This window comes from Neovison vison, chromosome 2 (genome assembly GCF_020171115.1).
Source record: "Neovison vison isolate M4711 chromosome 2, ASM_NN_V1, whole genome shotgun sequence".
NCBI classification, from domain to species: domain Eukaryota; kingdom Metazoa; phylum Chordata; class Mammalia; order Carnivora; family Mustelidae; genus Neogale; species Neogale vison.
Window position 1 is genome coordinate 175,072,330 of NC_058092.1, and position 22,904 is coordinate 175,095,233.

The following is a 22,904-nucleotide window of genomic DNA, read 5'->3' on the forward strand; positions in this document are numbered from 1 at the left end:
ATAGCTCAGAAAGCCAGAAAAAATAAGAGGAATTCATGTTGTGAAAGAAAAGAATTCCCAGTCAGCATTCAGGAATCAACAGGTTAGATGCGGCAAAAGAGAAAATTCAATCTGAATTATTCATACACAGAATTGTAAACTGGGGAGAGGTTTTCACTTGGGTAAATTGAAAAGCAGAACATATGTGCATATAAACATTACCAAACCTAGACATGAATTGCATTATAATTCTCTCAAGAATCCTCTGAGACTAGTCCCTTACAGAAAGAAAAAAGGCCATTTGGCCAAAGTTTCAGTTTCTACTCTCTGCTAATCTGAAGGTGAAAGGTGGACAGAAGATGCTCGTAGAATCTCCATCACGATTCCTTCTAGAGAATTCTCGAGAACTGGCAAAGAGGGTAACTAGTAGACAGACAAACGGGGTTGTTTCAGTACATTTTACTATGGGTCACTGCATGGAAAGACGTGGAAAAGAGCAGAAGTTTACCTTGTAACAGCAGGCAGTCATCCGTGTAAGAGCCGCACCCGGACTTTTGACCTGATTTTTTAGGGGACAAAAAGGGCGCTGTTTTCTGAGATCGTACATCAGACGACTTACTTGGTTGCTACTACTCTACTCCCGTCTAGCCACAAAGGACACAACCTGAACATGTCTGGATTTCTTGTGAGATCAGAAACTCCCAGAAACTTTAACTCCTTTAAGAACTTTTACGCGCATAAAAAGTTTTTAGGCATTAGAATAGGACTAGTGACAAGACCAAAAGCACAACCTCATAAGCAATTTGAAAACATTTTCTAAGAGTAATTATATTCCAGTACTGATGAGTCATTATGTTCCAGTATTGATGGACTCAGCTGAGCTTCCATTCAGGGTTAAGACTTTCCTTTCAAACCCTCTTTTGCCTTCTCCCTGGTTCCCCAGTGGCCAATATTTGCACACACACAACTGCTTATTCCTATTTAGATGATGATTTGATTTCAGAACTTCTCTACGGATTTTTAATAGTAAACTTCCATAGTTAAGACATCACAATGTTATTGCTTCTTTCTATATTTTGTGGACTCATTTCAAAAGGAAACATCCAAGGTCATACTGCTTAAATATGCTAAGAATTAACTGAAAGAAATCAATCCTCAAAACCCATTTGTCAGGAAGTGAAAGGAAGGCCTGAGAACTTTACTTCCTCTCACGTTCCCTCCTAACATGTGGGAAACCGGACAGCAGCTAGCCTGCAGAGGGACCAGGAAAGGATAGGATTAGTTGACCAGCTAGCTGATCATTAGCTCCCAAGTGACTGGGAGTTTACTAATAAAAGTTTTTGTAAACCACAACTTCATCATAGACTTGCTATCTTACAAAAGAATTTTGTTTTGTTTTTTTGTTTCTTTTAAATCCCAAACACTGCAGGAGATCTTAAGCACTACTGGATGTTTTAGGGAAAACTGCAAGTGTTACTATTCCAAGATGTCCATGTCTTGGCCTACGTCTACTGCATGGTTCAGGAAAAGACAAGACTGAGAGAGCAAAAAGCAGTAAAAAATGTAGAAAATGGAACTAACTTTTATTTTCTTTTATCCGTCTGTGAGTTATAAATTTCAGTTCAAAATTTTTTTAATATCTAAAAGTGGTAAATCTCAAAGGATGAAAAACAAAATCTACCACAAACACATGTTTAAATACAAAGTGAAAGCAAATAATTCTAGGACACTAAGGCTTCAAAATTACAAGAAACAAATACTAAGAAAATTTTCAACTTAAGATATAAAAATGATTAAAATGATACGTCCAACTTCAAATTTCTCAATGCAGTCAAGCAACAGTGTATATACCCACCTCATTTCAGCCTTGGGCACTGGGTTTCTTTAATTTTGAAAACACACTTTCAGATAACAGCCTTTATAGGGTAGAACTCTTAGGTGGGTCACATGTATAAACTCTTTAAGTTATGCAGAAGAACCAGGAAAAGCCAGAATAATTATCCTCCTTCCATAAGACAGACGACTGGGTGGGAGTTAGGAAGCCCAAATCCAAATCCTAGACAAAAATTGCCACTGGACCTTAAGTGTAACTTCTCTGTAGTTCTTTTTTTCTCCTGAAAAATGGTTGAAGGCATGCATATTCCTTTTTCCTACTCAGTGAATGAAAATATAATCAAATAGCATGAGTGTTACCTAGTTCTTTCTTCACCCCCACCATTAGTGGTAGCACTGATAATTGGGAAATAGTAAAGAACCAGCGACAAGATTAATCAAAGGACGGGAAGCATTAGTACTGTTGGTTTAACTGAAAGTGTATCAGATAAACGGACTGCATACCTTTTGCTCAGACCCACTGGACCCCTCTTCTTCGTGCACATTAAGTCTTGGCTTGCCATCTGCCGGAGGAGTCCTACTCATCTTTTTCATACTGACAGGCACACAGGGTTTAGGTTCTTCTATTACAAACTTGCTGGTTTCTTCTAGAGCTTTCTGATAGGCTGTTAGCGATGATGCCGGTTCCTCCACACGAGCAGATCCGTGTATTTTTGGTTTCAGAGTTTCCTTAACACTCTGTTTCCCTATGTCATTTTGGGATTCTGGAAAGTAGGATTTTGTCTTTGCCTCTGGAGTGACTTCTGCATGGCTCCCATTTGCTTCAAATTTTCCAGGTTCTCCTTTGAGATATGAGGTAATAGAATCTCGACACTGATCAGGGCTGCAAACGAGAAAATGTGGAAATTTACGATGGTAATACGTGGCTGAAGATGGGCTTCAGAAGCTCTAAATTTTTAACAACCACGTTTGAAGCCACTTTTATAGGCATGAAATAGAAAGGCATGAAAAAAATCTAATATGTGAAGGGTGATCATGGGTTTGGGTTTGTGGGTGAGGCCCCAGGTTTCCCCCACACCCCAATTCCCAAACTGTCTAGCTATGCTGCCCTTGTTTCTGTTTTGTTTAATTGCATTGCTACAGCTTCTTGGATTTGAGATTTTAAAAAGCCATCCTGAGAGGTTCACGGAGAATTCCAGACCCACCAATGTAAAAGAGGAGGATATTGCAAAAGGCTTTCACATTGCCAGTGGAAAAAACTGCTGGCAGAGAATCAAACGCATTCCGGTGATGAGAGCTCTGGCATCCCCAAGTACCGACACTCCAGTCTTTGGATGAGTTTCCAGTTGTGAATCCTGCCATCTTGATTTTGCAACCCTAACACCCTTAACTTGGGTCTCCTTCTTCCCCTCCCCTGATCTCTGCTGACTCCCACTGGTGAGCGGGCGCTGGTGCTCACCGGTCACCTCAAATTCTGTGAGGACTATTTTCCTTTCAACTGTTAACAATCTTTCTCTTCCAATAGTTTCTTTTAAATTGATTTCCAATTTTTATTAGTATCAGCATAGACTTTTATTTTCTAGCTTGCGCACTGTTTTTACTGTCTTTATTACTTGTAGAATTCTGAAGGTGAAAACTAGCACAATATTTTATATACATGATATAGATCTATATCATACATATGTAAGTAGGTGTGTATTCTTATAAATCAAATTCTGATTCTATATAAACAATCCCCAATCAACAGCACACCTTATTCCATATGTGTGAGGACAAATGGTCCCAGCACAGTGTGAAGACGCTATAATCTAAATGTATCTATTTCCTGCTATGCAACTATAGATTATGTTATTACATTAAAACACAGACATCAAAAATAATACTATTTGTTGTCTTTGCAACAGTCTGGTAGGCTGAGCACAGAATTCTTTGGTCTTATCATTCTTCTAAAAGAATCTTGCAGACTTCTTTTTGCAAAATGTTATAAACTCCCTCTTTGGGAATTTTTATGGAGCAAGGAGTTTATCAGCAATACGAAAATATTAAATATGGTTATGAAAGAAACAAGTTGGATGCAAAAAACCCTGAGGTTATCCCTAGTTGCTACTGAAGTACACTATATTTTAATCTGATGTATGCATAAGCAAAAATGATGCCAACTATTATTGATTGACTATTTGTACCAGTCATGTCTACAGCCATTCTACACTCCAGCCATTCCACAGGCTTTCTTTTTTAATCTGTTAATCTGCTTGAGGTTCCAGTTTTTAAAGCTGATTAGACGGACATTCTTAGAGCTTAGGAATTCATCCAGAGCCACAAAATGCAAACCTAATGCTGTGGGATATGAACCAATGTCTGAAGGCCCTAGATTCTCACCTTCCTAGAGTTAAGTCCACTACAAAAAAGAACTAGACTCACGATTAGGGAATTATTTTGATTGTAATCAAATTTCCACCACGGCAATATTATCTGGAGTGAAAAATTACATATGCAATGTTGCAAATTACATAAAATGTTCATGTAGGAAAAAAGAAGGATATACAATGTTAAGTGTTTTCTTAGTACGGTAGGAGGACCGATGACTTTTTGTTTCTCTGCATTTTCTATATTAAGACATTTAGAGGGGCACCTGGGTGGCTCAGTTGGTTAAGCGACTGCCTTCGGCTCAGGTCATGATCCTGGAGTCCTGGGATCGAGTCCCACATCAGACTCCCTGCTCGGCAGGGAGTCTGCTTTCCCCGCTGACCTCTCTCCTCTCATGCTCGCTCGCTCTCTCTCTCTCTCTCAAATAAATAAATAAAATCATTAAAGAAAATTTTAAAAAAGACATTTAGAAAGATGTATGTAAAAGAAATCCACCCAAATTTTAATGGCGGTTATTGCTAAATGATGGGGTTTTGATTTCTTAAATCTGTATTTTAAAGTTTGCATAATAAGCATATTACGTTTGAGGTCAGGAAACAATAGAAATGTTCATATTTCTAAAAGACATGGGGTTTTATTTATTACGCTATTTTGAAAGCTCATTCCTTATTGGCTTTGTGAAAAGAGTAATACAAGTAATGAACTAGAAAAGAGCAGTTTTCTAAAGTAAACATCTTTGGCATGCATGTAAAACTGCATTTTACTTCAGGCTAACAGTAGTTGTTTTTTTTTTTAAGGATTTTAATTTTATTATTATTTATTTGCGAGAGAGAGAGAGAGAGAGAGCATGAGCAGGGGGAGGGGCAGAGGGAGAAGGAGGCTTCCTATCAAGCAGGGAGCCCGATGTGGGTCTCGATCCCAGGCCTCTGGGATCACAACCTGAGACGAAGGCAGATGCTCAACTGACTGAGCCACCCAGACACCCTTGTTTTGTTTTGTTTTAAGTAGGGTCCACACCCAGGGTGGAGCCCAGCACCCGGTTGGAACTCATGACTATGACTTCGAGAACTGAGCTGAGTTCCAGAGTCAGATGTCATGTAACTTTCCCTCTCTGGATAAGCAGAATGAACCAATCTGAGAGGCATGTACTATCCCCAAACTGGAATGGCGATTTAGCAAAGAAGAGTACTTGCTAAAAAAGCAGTACTTAAAACAAATGATTCACTAACGCGTTAAGCGGCGATTCGCTCTTCTTTTTTCCGAAACGGAGCCATACCTGTCATCCAGCCGTTCCAGTAACCCACCAGTTATTCTTCGAGCCTGAGCAGGGGACTCTAGGTTTCCACTTGATGTCTCGTTCTGCCAACCTGAAATTGAAGACATTTCCAGTTCTGCTTGCTGAACACGTTTAAGAATAGCCTGTACTTTTTCTTCTGTCATCTCCTCAGACTCTACTCCTTCTTCAAGTTGAATGTCCTCAAATAGAGATTTGAGTTTCTCTTCCGTCATCTCCTCATCAGGACCAGATTTTCCTTTCTCTTGCTGCTCAGAGCACACTCCTACTTTACTAGGCTGTTTCAAGGGCTTTGCTGGTTTAACATCTTTTGGGACCCCAGCCATACTTCCGAGGTATTGAGGATACTCACTCAGACAGACATTCTCCAAATGGCTCTCATCTACATCCACTGCGTCAGGCATTTCTGTTAAAGGCATTGAGTCTTCGAGTTTGCTGTCTTCTAAGGAAGTGTCTTCTGCAGTTACCACGGGAGGTCCATCTGCTGAATGCTCTACGTTCCCCTGGGAAGGCACTAGCCCATCACTCAGTCTACTGGGGGTCCTAAGGGGAGACTCTATGCTAGAGATATCGCTAAAATAATCATCTTGCTGGAAAGGGGTGGGTGGTGTGTAGTGCAACCCTGTGGGAGTTTCCAGTTCCACTTGAAGGGAAGGATAACCTATGGAAGACAGTACATTCGGACTGACTGGAATGAATTAGAGTACAGCAAACAAAACACATGGAATGAATTAAATTATATCAGGGATGAAAATGTATGATGAGTTACAGAATAATGTTCATAAATTTATTGGTTTAGTTTAATTAAATGTAATACAATGAAATAAAAGACTAGTGCAAACTATAATAAAACAATACTAATTAAGATATAAATGATTTCTATCAATTTTGATAATTTTAATACAGTAACTTAAATACAGACTAATTCAACGCAATACAAAGTTAGCTCTCGTTATATAAGATATACTTATTCCATGCCAAATTTATTATCTACTTTTAGCATGCAAAATCCATATTTGGTGGACTGCATACAGTAAGCCACAAGAAACCAATTTTTATAATAAGTCACTTATAACTTATTTTAAGAGCTTTACATATGAACAATGCTATCCAACTCTAATTCTTATTTTTTTCACTTGAAATTTAACGTGAAGAAAAATAAATTGAATTTTTGGAAGGAAATTATTATTAGATCTTAGAGCAGTAGCACTGGGAAAAAAAAATCTAAAATGATGTTAGAAAAAGGATTTGAAAGGCAGATAAAGTAGAAAAGACTCCAAGGAAAATTTTCAGGTATCATAATGTGACAGAGATGAAAGGTTTGCGGTGTATATGAAGGTCTTAGTGAACTTGGTGATAGGGGTCCACTCAGAACCACAAGTCAAATAAAGAGAAAAAAAAAATGATACACAACAGAGACAAGGAAGAAAGCCCTTTGCAAAGAGCTCTTTGGATAACCATGACAATACTGTGAAACACTGGAGGTTTATTTACCAGCCTACAGAGAGGGGAAGTAGGGAACAATTCCCTTGTTTTAACCTTTGCGGTGGGGACAAAGGGAATATTTTTCTCCTTCAGCAGAGAGAGAAGTCAACAATGGTCTGGTCATGGTGAGGAAAGGAGGTTTCATAAAAAAGTTCAACGAAGAGGAGAGACAGGAAAAAAAGGCAGCCAAGCACATTTTCTGAATTAATGGTCCACAAAACTATAGCCTAATTTTCCCATCGGTCCATGACAAATACTATCTTAGCTTTTGTTGTAAATTCAAACCGCTATAGGTAAGTATAGTGCCCTACAAACCAGAATGTTGTTGAAAAGCTGGTTGAGATTAGCTGAGGTTGATAATCTGCCTAAGTGAAATTTACTTCATGCACACCTTCCTAAAGTTCCCTATGAATTTTTAAAATAAGAAATAAAAAATATAAAGATGCGACCATGAAAAACTCTTGTGAATTTATTTATTGATATTCTGATTTTTAAAATGTTAAAAATAAAGCTTTCAATTCGATTGACTATTTCCATTATTTTCTGGTTATCTTGCTTGTTAGTTATTTTCCTTCTTTTTTTTTCCTCCTTGTTAGCTATTTTCTTAATTTTTTTCCTAAAAAAGAATATTAAAAGATTCCATAAACTATAACTTGGCAATAATTCAGAATTTGATATAACAATGGTCTACTGCTAGTGCAAAGAGAGACTGGCTACCATTATATGGCCTCACATGTGAGATGAGGGCTTGGAGAGAGCTTTTTTCCAAGGTTCTGTGGCATTTATAAGCTTAAAATGAAATGAATTTTGACATTATTCTCTATCACCTTAATGTTATGTAAATAATAAGGTATGCTTTAAATTTTCTGTTGACTTTAACTTTAGCAAGCAGAAACTTTTTAAAGAATTTGACAACTTTGTTACATAATATATGTAGAACTAGAAGCTGTTGGTTTTTGTTAATCTAACTCTGCCAGTTTAAAAATGGGGGAAAAAACACCGTATTTTTCAAAACCGAGTAGAAAAATATCCCAAGCTCTTCTTTCTTTACTCAAAACTCATTATAGGAATAAATTTCCATTTGTAAAGGAAGACAAGCACCTTGAAAAACATAGCGAGATATTTGTTATACTTTACTTGATACTTTGATTTTTAAAAAGCCTCAATTTACACAATGAAGGAAAGATGACAATATTATTATATAAATTAAGCTAATGTCGAAAAGGACTTACTATGTTATTAGTGACATCTGTGCTCCCTGAGTTAGAAATGACACTGACTTTTATACATGATAGATCAGGCAGGGTTTTTCCAAACAATAAATGGAACCATATAAAGTTAAAATAATGCTAAATAAGTAAAAAATAGTTTTGAGTGATGCACTAGACTTTTTCAGTACTTGCTTAAATATTTGGCCCCAGAACAGGAACTCACCATTTTATTTAACAATGTGTACACTATATGCTAAAACTTGACCCAGTAAATTGGTTGTTTGATCAAACATAGCTTAGCGGTTGGTCTTATCAATATGTGAATAAAAGAGTTCACTAGTTTTTTAGGTTAATGTGAAAATGACAAAAACAATGGATTCTCTAGACATTAAATTTTCTTCCACTTGGTCATGTAAAATATTCGAAATACCAACTCTTTCAATTAATTTATGCTTTTATACCCCATTATTTGTATTTTCTGTAACAGACATTTATTAAGTTTGTTCTAGCAGAGTCTTTATTTGCAGAGTCTAGCAGAGAAAGAGCTGTGAAAACGAGAAATTAAGTCAAGCAAATCACAATTTAGTTAGTTTTAAGCGACTGCCTCGTCCTACACACTTTCAAATTTTATCAAATGATTAAGTAAATAGGAACACTAAATTCAATTACCATCAACAGGGTCATGGAAAACATTGTTCTCATCTGCAAAACTTCTGGTGCCTGAAATATTTCCATAATCAAATATTGGTCCTTCTAGGAGAGTCACTATATCTATTCGATTAATTTTTGTCAAGACCGAAGTTAAGGCATCAGCTGAAAAAGGAGAAAACAGGGTTGAAAACCCGATTAAATTATTTTCCGCCGTCACCACAATATCCACACAAAAGCACAGCGATCTCCACCCTCCTAGAGTTTTAGCTCCTCCTCCCTGCAGCTCTGCCAAATCACCATCCGGAGGGCTCAGAAAGCTCGCTGTTAGAGGGAAGTCCTGTCGGGGTCTTAAGAATCACTTGGTGAAGCTGTGTGGGGTGGCAGCAACATTCATTCCACTGTAAGATGCTGAGCAGATGGGCCTCAAAATAGCCAGACTCTTTTTAGTTACAAGGGAATCTATTAAAATTTTAAACATGTTCTTCTCCTTTTAGACTGTCAAAATAGATCACCCTCATATTTGATGCTTAGCATTTTAATGACTTACTAAGGTCAGGCTGACACAGGCAAACCCCGCAATAACTTACTCCACATTGTCGTGGGTTGGCACTTGTCATAGTACAGCAACTCTCCCCTCCCCCTACCCCAACACCATCAAACCAAAAGGAACCCCAAAATATTGGAGACCTCTCTGCAGCACAGATGAAGCTGAATGAAATGATTTGATCCTATCCCCCTTTCTTTCTCTCCCTGTGCATCTAGCTCTGGCCACAGCAGTAGCCTCCGAGTGCTTCTGACTACTACCCCAGGATTTAGCAGCTAGAATTCGATTTTCACTTTTGATGGTCATGGAGAGAACTAATGACAAAAATGCAAAAAATTCACTACCACTTGCTTTCTTAAGAAGCTTCCTAAAGACAGGTGTTTAAAATACTAGTGCTAAATTAAACAAGTGTAACTTCAAAAGACTTATGACTTTATGATTACTCTAGTTTATTAACAGTAGGCTTATCTAAAATACTATAGGCAGTTTTGAAAGTCAAAGTAATATAATTTCAGCATACTTGTAGCATTTTTTCCGTCTCTGGTAACCCATTTTTTTAATAACATGAAGCTCTGAGAAATTAAAGAATTTGGATTTTCCACACGTATTTGATTGATTTCATCCACTGAAAAATTCAGTTCCCTTGCCAGTTCTGTAGAAAAGAAAAAGAGTTACTAAGATTTCACATTCTGCTTTTATCACCTATGTTTCATTAAACGTAATGCTCGACTGTTACATACACACAAAAAGGTACTGCATCGTAAAACCCAGTCCAGCCTCGAGCATGACTCCTTACATGCTTGCTTTTACAGGGAACAGTGATGACGCACCGGCTGTGACTTCACTCTCCTGACCTAACTGCTTAGCTACAATTACATTTCTCTGGAGAGATTCTTTTACAAAGATTCTTGAGCTGTACAAAGGATGTTGCTGGATTCTTTTCATTTGGCCAAATTATTCTTTGTACTTTGTTCAAGCCTCATGTAAGATGGGCTGGGATACACACCCACAAACACGGCACAAGAGATGCTAGGAGTGTGCCTTCAGGAATTCCCTGTGGGAGGTTAAATGATGACCACAGGCCAGATTGCTGTCTATACTATGCAGCCACATGTATAACAAAGAAAATGGAAATAGCTCTGTGTCCATCTAAATGTCTATACCCGTACACTCAACCTTGTTAATCAGAGTGTCTTTGGCAAGAAACGTGTGACAATCAGTGGCTGCCTTGGCAGAGGAAACCAGGAGTCAAAGATGAGAGGGGACCTCACTTTTCACTGTATATTTCCTGTATAGTTAAAAAAAAAGTCCTCAGGTAATTATTTTAAGTGATTCCAGAAATAAATGGGGAAAAAAAAACCCTCCCAGGGAAAAGGAATTGGTTAATATACTACCCGGCTGAACTATTTCTAGCATTTGGAGAAATGCATTCAGAGGCTCAAAAAACTCGTGATTTCACTCTAGGAACTATCGTGATGATACACTGGGCTGGGCACAATGATTTACACACATGAGTGTTTATCTCAGCCTTGTACTATTGAAAAATGGAAAACAATCCAAGTGTTGAAGAAAAGAAGAGTTCATTGAGTTAATACAGCAGCTTGTGAACTGTTTTGATCATGGTCTGCAGTTAGATGTACATTGTAGAGGGCAATGTTTATATAAATGAAACCAGATCATCAAGAAGCAAAACTTAGCCTTAATACACACAAGACACAGACATTTCTCTCCATTCTAGTCTATTAAAAACAAAACCAAAGTATGTATTGATTTCATGACTCAGGAGTGCACTGTGATCCAAAGTTAGAAAAAAACCGTTATAAAATATGTATACTGGATGTTATTTATCCGTGAAAACCAAGATCATAGAATATGCCATTTTGTGGAAACTAGGTAATAACAAACAAAAAAACCAAAAAATTACATGGTGTATATAACATTTTAAAGCTTTTTATACAAAAATCAAGGTACATGAAGATGTTCACAGTGGTTTTGAGGGACAGGATTAATTTTGCTCTTCTAAATGATAATTTTAATGGTAATCTTCACCGAGCAGATAGTAATTCGAATTATAAAAGTTAAATATCTTTCTAAGATCTTCATTCCTTTGTGCTTTAAGAGACAATACTCCTTACTGCCCAACAAGCCCTTTATGACCCAACTGTATCCTTTGTCTAGTGAGCCAGTGACAAGCAAAGACACACTGTCACTAAGAATTTTACAGTTTAATAGCTTTATGGCACATCTTCTCCAAAAATTTGCTCTGACAGACTTAATGACTGGATTTGCCTAAGGTAAGTAATCTAATAGCATGGGCATATAACACTGCAAAACCAACATTTACTCCACTATATTTTCAGATCATAATGTCTGATGTTAAAATATAATTATTATTAATTTTATGTTAGCAAATATTTATTCATAACGAATTGCTATTAAGTCTCAACAAGTTGCTAAGGATGACCAACTACCTGTCTTCTCAGAGTATCACTAGGCTCCTGGTCATTAGCAGCATGCCTGAGAGCAGAGGCTGGGTGGAGGGAGACAGGAAGTTGGGGGTGAGGGCAGGACTTAGGCCATTTAAAGGAAGAAACTGTAGCTGACCTTGTTTGCCATTATCTGGTTTCATATTCTCCCTTTTAATAACAGAGATAATCACTTCCCTGAGCACAAAATATCATGGAGGGTATACAAGATGACTTAGGTATGACAGTGGTTAACCTTTATATTTTAAGCTATTCTGTTTTTTGGACTATGTATTAAAAAGTACACTCAACCTCTAGAACTTGAAATTTCTCTGATTTGTGTGACGTAAGATTTTGGAGGCCTAGTTAACGTGAAATCTACAAAGCAGAATTGTCCAAATGACACAGAATCTTATCTTCATCTATAATGAAGTGAAATCAAGCTAAACATTCCTTTTCTACCCACGGATTATAAACAGTTTCATTTATCTCACCAAATGCAATGACTTTTGTAAACTGAATGGGTTTCTGAACTTGTATCCTACTTAAAAAATTGTAATTCAGATTTTCAACTTCCTCTCATTCCCTTGTTTTCTTGTTTATGTAGTTATTGAAAATGATCTTTGTTTTCCTTTAGCAAAGAGGTAAATTTCCTTTTAAATAAATCTTTGGGCGTAAGAGTGAGTCCACTTAAAGAAAAGTTTCAGGTAAACAGATAGTCTGTGTATATCATAAAAACTGTGAAGATGACTCAAGAGCGATTAACATTTGGGAAGCACAGGCATGGGTTAATTGAACGGTTGCCTAAGAGAGCTGCTCTAAGGGAATAGACCATGTTTAAAATTTTGGATTATTTAAAAGTCATAGGCCTTAGTTGTGTTTTTTTTTTGACCCCAGAAAATAAATTTACTACTAGGTAAAATGTTACCTTCTATTATCAGAAATGGCAGTGTGAAGAAAGTGCCTACATTTAAGGTAAAGGAAGATTTAAATTTCTATTCTTTAGTGTATATGCATCGAAAAAGCTTTGAAAAACACAGGATGTAAGGTATTATCGGTAATTTTCTCTGGGTAGGTAGAATCGTGGAAGATAAAAATGTCTCGTTTTGTTTTCTACTTGTTGCTTGTTTCTCTTTTTTATAACGAACCCCTTGTGAGTAAGACAAAGAAATTAAGAAACGGTATTCGTTTCACTCAGGAGCGTACACACTTACCTGTCCAACTAAGTCCCAGGTGATCGGCTACTATTGCCATCCTGATATCTGTCCGTTCACATGGACTCTGTGGACCTACGATTTACAATTTCTTAATTAAAATAATCATCAAGAAAGACACGATACCGGAAAATTGTTTTTTAGCAGTACTCAGATTTTACAGAGAGACTAATGCTAACACTGTACACTTACATGTGTCCTAGTCACCTACATGAACACTTGTCTCTGCACATGGCTCACTTGATCGTCACCTGCCCCGGCCAGATGTGAGACTACACGGATGCTCAATGTGATGGAATCGAACATGCTGACGAGCTAGCTACTGGACAACGGTTACAGAATCATCGCGTCGGTGAAAACACCATGATGGGATTTCAGCATCTGAGCTTTGACTTTGACAGAATCATTAGTACATTAAAAAAAGAAAAAAAAAAAAAACCTGCTTATCTTGAATGACACCAATATCTTCAGCATGCTTCCCTAGCTGCCTACGGTGTCATTTGGTTGACAGGGAGAGAGAAGAGCGTAGAGACAGCACACACAGATGACAATGACAGAATGAGAAACTACAGTTAAGTCACCGCACAGGCAATCACGACAGGGCATGCACTAGGCTCTATGAGTCGGAAAGTGTTCACGAACTACGCTCGTTCTCCAGGATGTGAGCAAAGAGTGCTCGAGAGACCTGACTGCCTTCATCCTCACCAGTCCTCCTACTGCTCCTTCTCTCACTGCCGGCCTTTTCACTCTTTGATTTTAAAGGTGCTGCCTCTGTTTTCTTATCTCTAGCGGACTTCGTTGTAACGGAAGGCGGGCCACCCCGGGAAGTCTCGGACAACGACGTGTTTCTTGAGGTACTGTCTTCCTCATCGGACAACTCGGACTGCATCTTTTTGTCTTCTTCCGAGAGGCGGTCCACAAGCTTTAAGGTCTCACCACTAATTCCCTTAAAATATTCAATGGAGTGTTTACATACTTCCTTAAGCTGACTCTTCCTAACTTTTATTGTGGTGGTGGTGGTGGAGGTGCTGGTGCTGGTGCTGGTGCTGGTGACACAGGTGGGTCTTACCTTTACTGGCAACTTGGATGGAAGCTGTTTGGCCTGGCCTTTCTCTGGCTGCCCTTGCTTTTGTGTGGCACATGCTCTCCTAACTGCGTTATCCCTGTGTGTGTCTTTTACTGGAATTCTGGACTTTACGTCTACAAATGAAGAAGCAATGAGGGTTTTGGTTTTCTCAGATTGACTGACCTGCTTCGTTTTACTCACTTTCATGTTTGGCATATGACTTGGTGGGCAGGTATCTTTTGGTGAGGTGGCCTTTATGGGAAGTTTGGATTTTCGCCTAATCCCTATCGGTTCCTTGGTCTTTTGCTGCTCTCCAAGAACCTTCTGCTTATTATCTCTTACACAGTGTCCTTGCAGTACCCCTGTCTTTTTTCCTGATGAGATTTTCACTGGATTAGCTTTCTCTGTGGTACAAGTGGGTGCAGAATGTTCTGTCAGAACTACATTACTTGTAATGTTATCTGTCTGTATAGTGGAAGGATCCAAATTGTTGTTGTTATTAAAGTTATCTTTCTGGAAATCGTGTTTTTCCTGAGGCCTAGTGCCCATGTGGCTATTGGCTGTACTTGGAATCATTGTGATAGTTTCATTCTCTAGTCCCTGACAACTGGTCATCACAGCTTCTATCTTATCTGTCACTTCTCCAGAGCCTTCTTTCTTCATGGTCATGGTGGATGCAGAAATTCCCATTTTTATAGGCGTGCGCAACTTGGGGTCAACTTTAGAGGCGCCAGTGGCTGCTGCCGATCTCTCCAGGGAGCCACTACTGGCTGCGCCTTCCTGACACTCTCCGCTGGTCGGGCTGCTGGGGTTGGGTTCGACTGGAGGTGCCTCTACATTTCTCTCTAGATTGGTTTCTACAGTGGTGTCCCCTGACTGTGGCTGGGGTGTGGTAGTGACCATACTTTTATCCCCTTCCCCCTGGTCCCCTGACTTCCCTTCAGAAGTATGCTCACCAATCTGGAAAAATTGGAGCCTCTCTTCAACAAAATCCCTCTTGCTCATGTCAATTGCACCACTGCGAGTCATCTCAAACATTTTCCCTTCGTGAAATGGGAAGGGGTTAGGCTCACTAGTTGGGGTACTTTCGTCAGTTGGCGTTCGGGCAGGCGTGGTATCAGGGGTTGTTGCTGGAGAGCGGTCTTCCACAGCCAGACCAAAGGGCTTAGTTTCATCTTCCCGTGATTTACCGTCAAAAACTTCATCATCCCCTCGGTTATTAGACCAAGGATCAAAATCTAGACCTTTGGTAGCTACTGTTTTGAAAGGAGTGGCAAATTCTTCGTCTACTTTGTAACTGAAGTAAGTATCAGGAAACACTGATCTGTCGGGATGTCTGCCTTCTAGGGTGAAGAACTGGGCCCCCGATTTCTGCTCAGTCTTATCAAGAGTCTTTTCAGATGAGGAACTTTTAGAAGGTGGCTTGTCTTCGTCGGGTCCCACCCTTCCTTCCTCCTCGATAACTTCAAGTTTACTCTGGCTAAAGGAGCGATCGGCCGGCTTCAGAATGCCCTCCGTGTTCCAGACATCTTTCTTAATTTCCATGGTTTGACTTGGGAGTTTCGAATCACTCTCCGTCAAGCCATCGTCTTCGTCTTGCAGGTCGTAGCCGTCCAGAGAGTCGATCTCTGTGGCGTCGGTGTCATGAGAAAACTCGGCCGTGGTGGCGATGGAACACTCCGTGACGGACTGGTCATTGTTCCCGTTCTGGGTGGTTTCGTTCTGAGGTGAATCGAGGCCAAGGCCAAACTCGTGCTCTTTTCCAGAGCCATTCGTTTCCAGTTCCTTCTGGCTGGAAGGCTTGTCAGCAGGAGCTTTGGATTTTGTCATTTCCTTTTGTTCATCGTCCACTTCCTTTAATTTGAAGGTGTATTTCTTAACGGGGACGGGCTGATAGAGGGACTCGTCATCGCTCGAATCGCTGACGTCGGCCCCCGGGGGAACTGGCGAGGGCGGCTGCACTCGGATGACCGGTTCGGCCAGCTGGTACTTGTCATGCTCATCCCGCAGACTAACTTCAATCATGTCCGCCTCTCTTTCGGGGAGATAAAGGGGTTTCTTATCCGGCTCCATCTGGTCTGCATCCAGTGGTGGCGGAGGGGGAAATTCAATATAGGCAACTCGATTGCTTTTGGGTCTTTGGTTAGAGTCTTTGCTGACATCGGTAGGTGTTTCGCGGTCAACGGTTACTTCCTCCACCGTAGTCTGCTTTAAGGAGGCTGACTTGGCCTGCTCTTCCTCCTCAGACTCCTCAGAAACCTCAGGAATTGGGCTGGGTTTGCCCGGTATGTAAGCTATGAGCGAGTCTGGTGTCTTAGACGTAAATTCGTAACTCACTTCCTCTGAACTGGGCGTTTCTGGGGTTAAAGGGCTTTTCCCAGAGCTGTCTAGAAAGGAAACTTGCTCTAGAGTGTCGTCTTCTGGACTACCTTGGGGAGAAGGAGGCTGCTTTTGCTGCCTAGTTGTATAAAAGGTCCCCCTGGTCTCTTGTACTGTCTTACACTCCTGACTTATGATCTTTTTTATACTTCCTTGTTGTATCTCCTTTTCATATTGCTTCCCCACCTGTACAAAACTGACATACACCGGTAAAGTTTTTATGTCTTTCCCTCCCTCTGTCTGGGCTAGTGGAGAAACTCTTTCCAATCCGTCAAGGGGACTGTGGTCGAACACATCACTAGAGGGAGACTCCTTTCCTGGGCTAAACTCTAAGGAATCAGGAGATTTGGTGGGAGAGGTTTCGGTTTCATCGAGAGGAGGGCATAAGCCTACGAAACTCTGACGTTTGGAAACCTTGCTGATTTCTGAATAGGTAATTTTTTCGTCTTCTATAGAATTAAAGTGCTGCGTCTCAACTGTCTCTTTACGCATACTGGACCGGGGCAACTTTTGCGATAGTTCATGTTGGGGGAATGTCGACTGCTCGCAAAAGCCATCGGGGATATCAGATGACAGCGTCCTCCTTCCCTCCGCAGCTCTGACCGGGATGTGCGACATGGCTGAGCTCTCACTCCTCCTCGGAGCTTGTTCCAGAGGCCCACCCGGCCGTCCCCCTTCTTTCACAACATATTCCCTATATAAGACCTTTTTGGAGGGAGATTTTACAGTCATTTCCTTAATTTCTGAGAGAGAGCCATTCGTTAACAACTTGTGTTCTCTCTCAGTCACAGACATAAACTCATTCCTATGACCAACAATCTTACTGTCAGGGTGACCAACGTGATTCTCTCTTACATCGTGAACAAGTACATGGGAGAGTTTTTCTTTCTGAGACTTATGGTTAGTGGCTCCAGAACTTTCCCATGTTCTAAAGACCTTTTTGTCCCATGGTCCCTTAGTTGCTACATCTGAGGTCACATGACATGCCAAGTCTTTAGCCTGTTGCTCAGAAAAATAGTCAGGCGTGGCTTTACTTGACATTTCAGTCCTCTGCGTTTTCACATCCTCGGAGCCAGAATCATTTACGACAAGCTCGCCGCTCTGTGCGTGCTCGTCTTTAGCCTTGAGGACCATCAGATCGTTCTGCGCGGGTACGCTTTCGTCTGAGAGGTCTACAGCCTTCAGCTGCTTTTCTCTAGCAAATACTTGGTAGACGGGCAGCTTGCTCTCCTGGATTTTTTTAACGGGGATTCTCGACTGGCCCTCTGGCTTTCTTTCTTCTTGAGACACGTCCTTGCTTTTTGCCTGTGCGCCTTGTTCAAATTTTAATCTAATGGAACTGAGCTTGGATTGTTTGAGCTGAAACCCAGACTGGGGCCCTGCTGGTGCCTTGCTCTGTGAAACGCTCTCTTGGGTCTCCTCTGTGGGCTTGCTGTCGTCAGGCTGTGGGGACAGAACCTTCTTCTCCGGGCTGCTGGGCGGACTGGCTGCTCTCTGCTCATCGGCTGTGGGGACGCCTGGTCCGTCAGGGCCATGCTGCCTTGCCTTAACCCACTCGTCACTGGAGGCCACCAGTTCTGTCAGCAGGACTTTCTCGGGGCTGCTCCCCGGAGAGCTCTGAGAAGAGTACTCTTTGCCATTTCGAGGGCGTGGCTTTTTCTCCGGGGACTGCAGTTCATCGTTCAGCTTTTCAGTTTTGTCACGAAAAAACTGTGACACTTCAGTCAGTTTTTCTTCAGCTTCCTTCACAGTCCTGTCCACCCTATCTTCATATATCAACTTCTCTCTACCTCTGTCTAATCTGTCCTCAGTAAAGCGCATCCACATGGCATGTTTTGGACTACTAACATCGCCAGAACAGTGCAACACTGTCACTTTATCAAAAGGCTCATCTTTAGACACTTTACCTATACCATTTTCAGACACATCTTTATAGATTTTGGAGAGGATTTCTTTTTTGGGGGCAGTGACTACTTTTTCTCTGGACCGCTTATCAGACCCCTGTAACTCTGAGCTAGGGGGTCCTGCATGGTCTGTAACCGATTCCTCGGTATCAGAATGAGACACATCTAGCTTTTCTGACAGAAGCATTTTCTCAGCAAACCTGTAAGACTCCCCTCTTAGTTCTGACAACTCATCGTCATGGTATTCTATGGAGTGTTGACTCAAAAGCTTCAATGTTTTATAAGAGTCATCAGATATGAGTTGAGCAGAACTAGGGCGACTATCTTCTTCTTGGGACACAGGAGTGTTCACTCTGGAAGACTCCAGATAAGAAGGCAATGACTCTTCGGCAGTAAGCTCTTCTTCTTCTTGCTGACCCTGCTCCTCTGGACAAGGAAAAGCATCGTGTTTTTCTGGCAGAAAATCTTTTAGGTTAATATCTCCCCGGGATAAGTCTTTCTGATATACATACATTTCCTTCTCTGGATGCTTTTTGGTTTCTCTAATAATGACTTCAGTGGGCTCAGCTTGGTTACCTTTTTCGATGTGGACTTCTATTATACGCTCCAGTTTGGGTTTCATTTGGTTGTCCTTCTCTGCATGCTGGGCTGGGGTTTCAGCCGCAGACTTGTGAACATCTGGAGGCACGGCCGACTTATGCTCAAACAGACCTGCCAGTTCTTTGGAAGGGTCCCGCCCGGACTGAAAGGCCTTCATGATGTCGTGGACTGACATGGTTTCCTCGATTCTTTCGGAGGCACCTTCGCCGCCTGGTGGGGAATGATAGACCATTCTGGTCGTTGTGGTTATGTGGGTCTCTTCTTTAACACGCATGCCTTTGCTCAAAACTCGGCTGTGGTCGTCGTCGTCGCCGTTGGCTTTCATTTGGAACGCCTTAACTTTTTCCTTAATACTAGAGGTGGTGGGCTTTGGTTCCAGTTCCGTAAAAGTAGGCGACGGTTTCGGTGACACGGGCTCCTCCGGGGGGCCCGGGGGAGCATCTCCCGCTGAGGGCTCATAGCTCCTGATAACATGCACCACTTCAGTTCTTGTTTCTGTGATGACCGGAGGGATGGGGACTTCGTGAAAGAGTGGCTTAGGACCAGTGCTCTCAGCGCTCTGTGGGGCTGAAGGCGTTTTCTCACTTCTTGTCTCAAAGCCACTGTCAGACAAGGGGCTTTTGTCCTGGTCGTGTTGAGAAAAGTCATCCGGAGACTCTAAAATGGTATCTGTTCCGAAAAAGGAGTCGGCCATTTTACACAACTCTTTCTCAGAGGTGGAGGGCCTCATGGAGGCGGGCGGCATTTTGAGTTTGTGTTCCTGCAAAGCAATCGCTGGCTTCAAGATCCTTTTCTGTCGCTCTTCGCCATCCTTCTTTGCGTCCTCAAACTTGTACTTTAAATTTGTCAAGGAACTACTCCCAATATCGTTTGTTAAGTAATCAATAACTTTGGTCAAGTTATAATCCTTCTCGGAGGCCGCTTTTGCTTTCACTTGTACTCTCTCCGGCAGAGATGGAGAATGGCTCGCCGCAGCTTGCTGCCTCGCCTCCCTTATTTCTTCCGAACTAAACTCTATCCAGTCGTCTTCGGGAGAGAGTCCTTTGTCACTCTTTGGCGATTTGGGCGGTCCTTTGTTATCTACACACACATCTTTCTTAAGGATTTCGCTCACTTTCACTAAGTCTTCCTTTACTTTCTCAACGATTTTGAAAGGTTCTTCATCGTCGATTCTCCCTTCTTTGGGGAGCTCGGGTTGGAATGGCTTCTCCTCGGGCACGTCTGTTTGTAGGATCGCAGTCATCCGCATGAGGTCTTCTTTCATTTCGGCCACGTCTTTTAATATCTCCTGACTGGAAGATAAAGAGGATGGTGTAGACAGCTTAAGGGCAGAGGGTGCAAGGAACAAAGACGACTTAACTGGAGATGAAGTTCGATTGAAATGGGGCTGAGGACGTGTCTCCGTAGTCAATGTTTTAATGGGGGACAGCAAGGCTGCTGCTGATTTCGTAAGTGAACTAGAGTCTGGAAGTTTCTTTAATGCTGGTTCCGGCAAAACATTGACTACAGAGTATACTGGCACTGTTATTATCGATGAAGTTACAGATGAGGTAGTTGCAGATATCGAAGACCCAAGGGATGTATAGAGTGCACTTGCGGAAGGAGTTCTTAGAGACTGAAAAGCTGATGGTGTCGAAGAAACGTATGACCTGAGTGGGGAAAATGGCATTGCTGTTGTGGTAGAAAACACTTTTTCAACTGTGTCAGTGGCTGCATTAACCACAGAGCTCACAGAGTTTGTAGCTGTAGAAATTTTTTCCTGTAACGTGGCAGTGGCTTTGCATCCGTTAATTAACGTTGACGATGACGGATACTTGAGAGGGGAAAGAGAGCCATTGACCAATGCTACCTCTGCGTGTCCAGGCATCTGTTTCACAGGTGATGAGAGAGAAGAGGCCATCGTGACTTTTGCCGATGAAATGACATCAACTGCTGATTTAGCTGGAGACACCACTGACTTTAGAGGCGAAGATATTAGCGGTGCTGCTGATGTAATAATTGACTTAAATGGCAAACTTGAGGAATACATATTAATGTTTGACTTGGGGGAGGCAGGGGGTGTCATAGTAATGGACGACCTCTCCAGAAGAGACCCTGCTGTAGTCACTGGAGAGGTGCGGGAGGAAAACGTAGAACTGGATGCCAGCCCTTTTAAAGGCGAGGCCTCTGGGACTGTGGGAGCTCTAACGAGGTTACCAGAGGAAACTTGGATATTGTATGGAGATTGTGACACCACTGTTTTTATCGGTGAAGACATTGTCCGAAAGGATCTAATTGGAGATGCCACATCACTAATGGATTTAACTGAAGATGTAGTTGATGCACCTAATGTGGATTTGATTGGAGAAGGCGTCGAAACAGACCATATTGATTTTAACGGAGAAGCTGATGGCGTGTTAGAGGAAGAGCTTGATAAGGAAGTGAAGCCTGACTTGGCTGGCCCAGGCACTGTAACCGGAGCTGTTGTCCAGGACTGGTATGGTCTTGTAGAAAAGAATGGCTTGTATGAGTAAGTGGTGGGGAGGGATCTTGTTGCTCCTGCACTCCGTTCAACTGTTTCTTAAATTTTAAAATGAAATCAAACACAAAAATCAACAAAAATGGTTGAGAAACAGAGAGACCAGAGAAAAAAATTGGTCAGTAAACTTTGAAATATTACAAAAGCAAGTACAATTGTTTGCATGATTTAGAATGGAAGAGGCAAAAGGAACAATTAAAGAGGAAAAAAAAAATTCCACAGACATAACTAATCCAAAGTTAAAAATAAACAAACAAACAAAGAAAAAAACAGAGCAATGTGAAATGAAAGACAGAAAAAGCACATCGCAACCAAAGAGGCCAACAATGAGAAACAGAAAACATGAGGAAAGAATTAATGATGAGAAAAATAACCACAATGGAAAACCGTTGCCTTACTTCCTATTGACTTTCTTATGTGCTGGTTTTGAAATATCAGCAGCCACTCTGTTTTGCCTGTATAGGTACAAGTTTGTTTTGTGCAACCATATAACTTTCATTTTAGCAATGTCTAACGTTCCCTCTGCTCGAACCTTTCGGTGATATTGATTGCATCTACTTAGAACCGTATCGATGTGTCACTATACGTTAAATATCTAGAACTCTTTTTTAGAAAACTACTCAAGCCTATTTCATGCAGAATCCAAGTTAACTTTTAGGTGACAGGCAACTGATGTGCAAACTGTGAAGCCACTGGATTTTAAATCTGTACCTTCCATGCACAATTCGGTTATGCTTCACACCCATAAAAAGCCAATAAGAGCAAGAAATTTTCTGAGTCAGAAGTTTAAAAGAAAAAAAAAATAAAACAAAGAAAAGGAATGTTTGCATTTATTGTTTCCATGCAGCATATTCCTTTTGGTGAGGAAAAAAGAAAATGGAATATGAAATGATTTAAAAATGCATGTGTACATACACACAAAGGGGAAAAAAAGCAGAAAATATGGGTCATGGTTACCATAAGCAAGCAAAGCAACTGAAAACATTTTTTATCATGCACAATATATCATGGCAAACAAGCCAATGAAGTAATACAATTTTTATGCCATATTATGCACAATATATAAACTTTAAAAATATTTCCACAAGAGCATTTAGAAAGAAGAGTACACTTTTTCCATGAGATGCAAAATCTTGGTACCTTTTGAGACTTTAGGAAAATATTTAATACTGCCTATTTAAAACATATCTGCAACTAAATATGTCCACATCTGGAGTTCTCTTCATTATGGATAAAAGTACCTAGTTCATTTTGGATATTTTTTTCCACAATTTTCACAATTACTTTGAATTCTCAAAAGGTATCATGGGAAAAATCTAAAAAAGCAGTCATATTTTTAATACCCCACATTTAAGTATCTGCAGTGGGATACGGCATATATCTGTATACATGTT

General features: G+C 40.8%; 1 protein-coding gene across 30 annotated transcripts in view; it reads right to left on the reverse strand.

Annotated features, from left to right (window-relative positions):
* The window catches only part of ANK3 (ankyrin 3), a 667,998-nt gene that overhangs the window by 22,719 nt on the left and 622,375 nt on the right, over positions 1 to 22,904 (reverse strand). For 20 of the 30 annotated variants that reach the window (XM_044239560.1, XM_044239564.1, XM_044239568.1 and 17 more), the window contains 7 exons: positions 13,749 to 21,551; positions 13,044 to 13,118; positions 9,885 to 10,016; positions 8,839 to 8,982; positions 5,456 to 5,546; positions 2,317 to 2,695; positions 488 to 538 (listed from right to left, as the gene is read on the reverse strand). In XM_044239560.1, coding sequence (XP_044095495.1) covers positions 488 to 538; positions 2,317 to 2,695; positions 5,456 to 5,546; positions 8,839 to 8,982; positions 9,885 to 10,016; positions 13,044 to 13,118; positions 13,749 to 21,551 — 8,675 coding nt within the window. Of the gene's footprint in view, positions 1 to 487; positions 539 to 2,316; positions 2,696 to 5,455; positions 6,135 to 8,838; positions 8,983 to 9,884; positions 10,017 to 13,043; positions 13,119 to 13,748; positions 21,552 to 22,904 lie in introns of all 30 variants that reach the window. The other 10 variants (XM_044239576.1, XM_044239567.1, XM_044239557.1 and 7 more) reach the window with 6 other exon arrangements.